Source organism: Myotis brandtii, unplaced genomic scaffold, assembly GCF_000412655.1.
Source record: "Myotis brandtii unplaced genomic scaffold, ASM41265v1 scaffold144, whole genome shotgun sequence".
Lineage (NCBI taxonomy): Eukaryota > Metazoa > Chordata > Mammalia > Chiroptera > Vespertilionidae > Myotis > Myotis brandtii.
The window spans coordinates 2790372-2797915 of NW_005355159.1; the positions used below are offsets into that span (position 1 = coordinate 2790372).

Below are 7544 nucleotides of genomic sequence, written 5' to 3' on the forward strand. Positions count from 1 at the left end.
TCCTTTCCAGATTTCCATTTGATTTCAGTGGGCTTTGAAGATGGATCACCACTCTCACTCAGAGGAAACTCTTTGGAGAGAACTTTATTTTCGAAGTAAGGATTTTCATCAAAATAAAAATATATTCTGTAACCTGATTTAATCTCTTCAAATTCTGTCACTCCAACTCTTGTCAAATAATGCAGCGCCTCCTTCATCCTCTTCCCCAAGCAGAGCAGATGCTTGTGAATGGTTGACAAAAATTGTGACCCCAAAATTTGGGATTTGGGCGATCAATTCTGACCTCTTCTGAAAAAATGGTTGGCGGAGTTTGTTATATTTCTGTTCTACTTTCAAAATCTCCTCACTGGCTTATTCATTAAGTCTATTTCACTTTGTATTTCATCAATATGTTCAATAGCTTCTTGCTACTAGTATTCTTTTTCTCTCTTTGGCAAGTCCTGAGGGGTCAGCTTCTTCTCCGGCTTGGGGGCTGGAGGCAGTTTCGGTTTCTTTGTTTGAGGTGGGAGCGAGGACTGGCATTTGGGGCTCAGCGCTTCTATTTCTTACTTTGCAGGTAAACATCTGTCCTTCCGCTTTCCTGTCACCATGGCTCCTCTTCCCCTGGTCTAACTAGCTCTCTCATTTCTCAAACTGGAAAACCCAACGCCCAGAGCAGAGGAGGGAGGAGCAGCAGCCCTGGGGTGAGACCGTCTCACACAGTGACATGCCTTTTACCCTGTGTCCCCACCTTTCCCCTCTGTCCACACCCATCTGACAACAAACAGGCCCTGAGGTCACGCACAGTGGCTCACTTCTGGGGAAGGGCCCACGAACATCCCACCCGGGTGACACGCCTTCCTTCAGGTGCCTGCTCCAGAAGGATTAAAAAATGTCCCCATGAGACTTTTCTCGGGGCCTCTCCAGGACCTCTGGCTCGCCATTTGGTCCACTGTCCCCTCCCCGCTGATAAACAGCAATGCTCTCATTTCCTGAGGTGATACCCACAGGCCGAGGATATTCAGTCTCTTCCCAAAAAGTGGAGGAGGGGGCTCACCCTGGAGTATTTCCCTGGACACAAGTAGCACGTGCTCCCTGAGAAGGGAAAATGCCATTTTCCACCCCTGCAGGCTGCTGGATCGAGGCCATCACAGCAAACAAACTCCCCTCCTGCAGGAGCCGGGCTCTCAGAAAAGCCCCCGCTTTGAGTACATGGTCCGGCAGATGGGGCTACTGCACCCTGAGGTTTTTCTACTAGAGCACACGGATCCTCGACGGGGCCTGACCTCGGAGAAATCAGACTCAGGCGGCGAGGGCTCGGGCCCTGGGTGGTTCCCTTCGGAAGTAAAGCCATTTCTGAGGTAGAAGTGGCAACATCCACTTCTACAGGTGATGGTTTCACAGAGGAGATTTGGAGAAAGGAGAGAGGGCAGTGAGCTCTCAGTCCCCAAGCACCATCACTATGCCTCCACCAGCCCCCATTGCTAACAGGAAGTTTCACACTTCAGTCAGACACATTGTTTGCACGTGGGCAAGGGCTACGAAATCAGATTTTGTGTCTGGCACCATTCAGGGGTCTCCTCGGAGAGTCAATGGCCTGGGCCCTCAGAGAAGGCAGCAGAGGTGTCACTGTGACCCCGCTAGTAAGCGGCTTCCATGCGCCACCAAGGCCCAGGGGTCAGGAGAACTGACAGACAACAGCAGAAAGCACCAGAGCACCCCATCCTGGAGGCCCGACGGGATGAAATAAACCCTGGAGGTGCCATCCGTGCAAAGCAGGAAATCAACTTCCAGGATGAGTGAGGCTAATGCGAAGGCCCACTGAAAAGGCAGAAAGACACTCTGGAAATTCAATGCTCCATTACTATTTCAGGGTCCGAAAATGGCCCCTCCTTAATTCGGGCTCTCAAAAAAGAAAGAAAAGAATCCAAACAAAGGACAGACAATGCTGGAAAAAACATAGTCTCCCCTCACACAGGCCATCCACTTAGACAGAAACCAGACGTGCGTGTGCGTGTGTGTGTGTGTGTGTGTGTGTGTGTGTGTGAACACCTGGAACAGGGGAGCCGGAGCAAACTGGATTAGGGGCCTGGATGATCAGACTTAACTGCATTGCCAGGGCACTCAGTGTTCTAATGCTATCAGTGTTTTCTACAGCAGACCTGGCTCTCCGGCAGCCGAGACCTCACCTTGCAGCTCTGCACCAGCTGCTGCTGGGCCGCAGGGTTCTTGTTGGACACAGCTGCGTTCTGGGAGGCGGCGATGGTCTGTGTGGCCGCGGCGGCAGCCTGCTTGGCTGCAACCTGGGGAGGAGTGGGAGAGGAGGTGAGCCAGGGTTTGAATGTACCAGCCCACACACACGCACATTTGTGTATGTCCCGTCACTGGACAGCTGCACACGTACGAAAGGGAACTCCAGGCAGGGACTCTGCCTTTTAATGGTCTGCGTGGCTGCGGCGGCAGCCTGCTTGGCTGCAACCTGGGGAGGAGCAAGAGAGGAAGGTGAGCCAGGGTTTGAATGTGCCAGCCCACACATATGCACATTTGTGTATGTCCCATCACTGGACAGCTGCACTCGTACGAAAGGGAACTCCAGGCAGGGACTCTGCCTTTTAAATACATCGATGACCCTGACCTCACGGTGCTGCTCTCTGCTTTTGGTTTACGTTCCCTGGGACAAGTGATAAAGGCAAGCACGCTTGAAAGCTCAAGGTGCACTGTTCACTGCCTTTCTCAAAAACACCAGGGACAATTCCCAGGCCATGATGACAGATAAACAGCACCAGGTCTACATGCTTTAGGGGGGGAAATTCCTCCTCTGACAGCACAAGCTGCTCCCTGGGTCAAGCACAAACCTGGTGCTCATGGCTGTCCTCTCTCGGCCATGGGAAGCCTTGGTCCAGCAGACCCAGACCTTCTGGCGAGCACTTGCCTGTGTTTACGCTCTCCCTTCCTTCCAGAGACAAGCAGGCCAGTTTCATTCCGGAACCCAGCAGACTACACATGGGGATCACACACTAGGAAGGCAGGGCCTTCGCCTCCAACCTCGCAAATCTTAGTGTAAGAATCTCCCCGATACATTTGTGAGAGAGATTTATTTTCTAGCAAAGTTTTTGCCCATTGCTATTTTATTTCTTTTAGAATAAATAAATGTTCTGAAAAAAATGACATAAATATTTCTTATCACTCCCTCCCATACTGTTCTAACCAAGCCTGATCCCCATCTCTGGTCTTCCAAACTCTACATTTCCTACTGTGGGCCCTGAAGGAATCATTGACTCTAACAAAATAGATACATTTAGAGTTAATGATTCTTCCTGAGAGTGGACGTCCCTTAATGGGGAAAAATAAATTCCCGGGCCCTCCTGAAAAAAATTTTGGTTTTCTGAAACCATGAAGCAACTTTTCAGATTGTGTCAATGTGCCTAAACCATTGAATGTCAATGTATAATGTACCTAAACTAGCACTTCAAATAGTTCCCAGTACCTAAACCACTAAACTATGTCACTAATCACTAATTTGGATTTAGCTTCCTGTCCATGGGCTTTGCCTTATTAATCTGATTATTCTTTCAAATACCTCTTTGCCATGTAAAACGAGCATCAGCCTCTATACAGACCTCCAATCGGTTGACAATTTTTTTCTTTATAGCATTCTGGGCGGCGGCGTTGGTTGCCACCCGGAGACCTTCCGCAGCCTCTCTCAGCCTTTGCTGCTGGTCCTCATTCTCAGGGTTGGCTGCAGCTCCCTGGGAAAGTGAAAATAAAGATTTCATGCTGCAGACACTGAATTCATGCCTTCAATTTTGCTCTTTCCTAGTAATGAAAGCCAAATGCTTCCAGCAATGTCTTTGTGATAAAGATGTTTCCTCGCAACAACAAAAATACCTACCAGGGGATGTTTCAAAACTGCATCGCTAAACAGAAGAAATGCAATGGTGATAATAAACACATGAGGTCATAGCCTTGGTTGTCCATATACATTAACCTGTGACCTGAAATCCATGGCTTAAAAGATGTTAAGGTAAATCTCCCCCTGTCCATATCTCTGAGACAATTTTATTTTAATGGGCATGACAGGCACGTGTCATGGCTGGAAGAGTCTCCTGTCCTGAAGCACCGGTACATGTGAATGGGCTGAGATTACAGCATAACACAGGGGGACCGAGGGTCAGGGCGGGGGGAGAGGGCAGGAATGCCATCCAAAATGCTGTAAGGAAACATCATTCATGAAGGACCACGTCTAGAGATGGCATTCCTAGAGAACCTGAGTTGGAAAGTATAGCGAAGTAGGACAGGTACCCAATGGTACTGAGCTAACTGTAACTGAATTAAAGAAAGAAACTGATGCCCCTATCCTGGCAGGGAGAGAGGAATGCCGTGCACAACCCATGGCCATGCTTCCCTCCTGCACCTCCATGGCCCTTTTACGTGTTGCTGTATGTTAAAGTGTCCACTAGGACCCCAATCGGATTTTAAATAAATCCCAATAAAGCCAATGGGAAAAGAACGTTCAATTAGCAGGGCCTTTGCTGTCTATGGCTGTCACCCTGAAGAGCTTCCTTCATGTGCTCCATGACCTTCTCTTTTCCCAGTTGAACAAGGTTAAACATTCCAAAGTCATTGTAGGTTTTAAACAACAAAAATGCACACTCAGCTGACCATTCTCTATCCTGAAGATTCCTTCCAAACTCTGACTTTTAATAAGGCTCACTTGTTGGTAGAACAAATCCATTGTAATAGTACCTTTGCTGCTTCCACCATGCGAGCCGTGGAGTCCGCCAGGAGTTTTGCTGCTGCCAGGAGCTTCTTTGAATTCTCCATGTCGATCTCAGCTTCTGCATCTGACCTCATGGCGTTGACGAGGTCTGAGGTGGCCTGGGCCAGGACCCTCGCCTGGCGCACCATTTCACCTAGAGGTTGGGATTGAGGATAAGGTCTGTTTTTCTGCTTTCTAAAGCTCGGGGTGAAACTTCCGGAGTCAGTCTTGTCTCTACTCCACGGGTGAGAGGAATGGAGAGGAATAAGCCCCTGCGATTCTTAAGGATTTTAGCCGAATTACACCCAACATTGAAAATAGCCCCTGTGGCTATAGGACAATATGCCCAAAAACACAGCCAAGTTCCATCTTTAACTCTGAGAAATAAAAATGACATAAGCACCCAAAAAAGGAGCTCTTCGTAAAGAGAAGGCAGGGAACACAATTATGTGGATTTATTGTGTGCACTCACATTTACTGAATACTTATATAGAAAATGTTATTTACCTCATGTCAAGAACTGCTTACACAAAAGCTCCTAAAACAAATTCTTGGAGTAAGTGCATAAAAACAGTTTCAGATTCTGACCTAATGTGCACGCCACCTGACCCGGATAAGTAATGTCACCTCGTCTATGTCACTTGGCTCTCGCTAAGAGGAAGCACTGACCCCCACTTCACGCCCAAATGCTACGATTTGCCTTGGCTCAGTTTTCCTTATCCATTGTCCCTTTGCTTACCCTCTTCTTCTCAATACTTGTTTTGATCTTGTTACTGATAATTGTTTGATTTTATTGTACCTGTGATTTTACTGAAATCCATTTTAACTCCCTTTTGGAAGTGGGAGGAGTATAGAGTCAACATTAACCAAAGAACCTACATATATCTATGCATGACCCATGGACAGATAATAGTGTGGTGGAGGCCTGCGGAGGGGGTGGGAGCAGGGTGGAGGGAATCAGTGAGGGGAATTAAAGGAGACATGCAATACTTTCAACAATAAAGATAAATTTAAAAATATTTTTAAAATCCAGATTACACACACACAAAAAAAAAATAAAAATAAATAAAACTATTAAAATGTAAGGGATTTCTTCCTCTTCCAAAGGTCATTGGAGAAGAATGCTGACGTACTGTACTGTTAAAAGTAAAAACGCTTTCAGGAAAATCAAAATGTGCTAAATTCAAGATGTCCTGGATTTGGATCCTGGGACAATAGTAAAAGGACATCACCAGAGGAAAAACTGGTGAAATCCAGGAGTTTAGTTAACAGTAATGCACCAGTGCTGAAATCCGGGCTCTGACAAACGTGCCCCAGGTGAGGGACAGGCTGAAAATGCAAGGAACTGGGAGGGCCGATGAGAACTCTGCATTACCTCTGCAGCTTCTCTGTAAACCTAAAAGTCTTCCAAAATAAAAGGTTTGTTAAAACAGACAAACAAAAGTAACAAAAAAGTCCAAATGTGTGCAATGTGTGCAGAATATTGTTCCTGGCCATTTAGAGGAGGCGTGGCTCAGGACACAGAAAAGCGCAAGGTAATTTTCTTTAAAAAATACTCGCTATAAAGTATTGCTCTGCGTTGATGCAGAAGCAGGAAAACAGACCTTTTACAAACAACTAGTAGGGTTAAAAATTGTGGGATCTTTCTGGGGAGAAATTTCATAGACACATTTAAAATAAAATAAAAATGTATAGAGCTATAGGCCCAGCATTCCACTGATAGAAATTTATCCTACACATACTGCCCCCCACCCCCCCTCAAGTAAACCAAAATACTAAAAAGAAAGAGGGAGTTATACATGCACATATACATGACTAGGAAGAATAAAAACAAATTGGTAAATGGTCAGTTCTGGAGATTTAGATGGGACAGTGATGGGCTGGGGCTGGGGAGACATACATTTGAACGAATAGATGGAAAAGGTAGATTGTACTGTATATTTTTAAATTTTCTGTATATAATGATGTTTGCCATCTTAAGAAAATACCTTTGTGGATGGAAAGAGACTGCCCCTCCTGGGCTGGAGCATGCCTTTGCTATGCAAGCTACCCAGTCCTGAGCCACACCTCCTCTAACTGGCCAGGAAGCAATATTCTCTGCCTTAGTCATCCCAGGGCCAAGTACCAGGCACCCAGGGCCAGCCCTGCAGTGTGGAGCCTGCTGAAATTACTCACACCCGCCAGCCGGAAACTGTTCACCTGCCCAGCAACGCCTTCCCCAGGAAACCCCAATAAAGGCCTTCACTGAAATTCTCCCCTCAGTCCTGACTTTTGCCACCTGATGAACCCCAGACCTTGTGTGCACATGGTGACTTCCTCTCAGAGACCGGAGTATAGCAAACTTCTAGCAAGATTCATTCTTTTCTTTTTTTATCCTCATCCGAGAATATTTTTTTCCATTGATGTTTTAGAGAGAGGGGAAGGAGAGAGACATCGATTGGTTGCCTCCCACGCACGTCCCGATGGGGGCTGGGAATTGAACCCACGATCCTTTGGTCTGCAGGCCAATGCTCTAACCACTGAGACAAACCAGCCAAGGCATAGCAAGATTCATTCTTGCTTCCTCCATCTCCAACGCGGACATTTGTAGAAAGGGGATTTACTGTGACTGTAAATACTTTTTTAAAAGCCCAGTTAACTGTAAATCTTTAGGTGTTGCTCTGGATGGGCACATTAGGAGCCTTCCGACCCTTTCCAGGCTCAGAGAGGAAGGCTCTGATTGAGGGTGATGAGAACTTGCCCTTGCCAGGCACCCAGGAAGCCGTCACCTACCTTACTCTCCATCATCACTATCAGGGAACCCAAC

The 7544-nt window shown here is 46.9% G+C and overlaps 1 protein-coding gene and 1 pseudogene across 3 annotated transcripts in view; both read right to left on the reverse strand.

Annotated features, from left to right (window-relative positions):
• Nucleotides 1–1094, reverse strand: part of LOC102259662 — a 3082-nt pseudogene extending 1988 nt beyond the window's left edge.
• The window catches only part of TLN2 (talin 2), a 434110-nt gene that overhangs the window by 129044 nt on the left and 297522 nt on the right, over nt 1–7544 (reverse strand). For 2 of the 3 annotated variants that reach the window (XM_014535497.1, XM_014535498.1), the window contains 3 exons: nt 4726–4893; nt 3600–3728; nt 2169–2282 (listed from right to left, as the gene is read on the reverse strand). In XM_014535497.1, the coding sequence (XP_014390983.1) occupies nt 2169–2282; nt 3600–3728; nt 4726–4893 (411 nt within the window). The remainder of the gene's footprint in view (nt 1–2168; nt 2283–3599; nt 3729–4725; nt 4894–7544) is intronic. The other variant, XM_014535496.1, reaches the window with a different exon arrangement.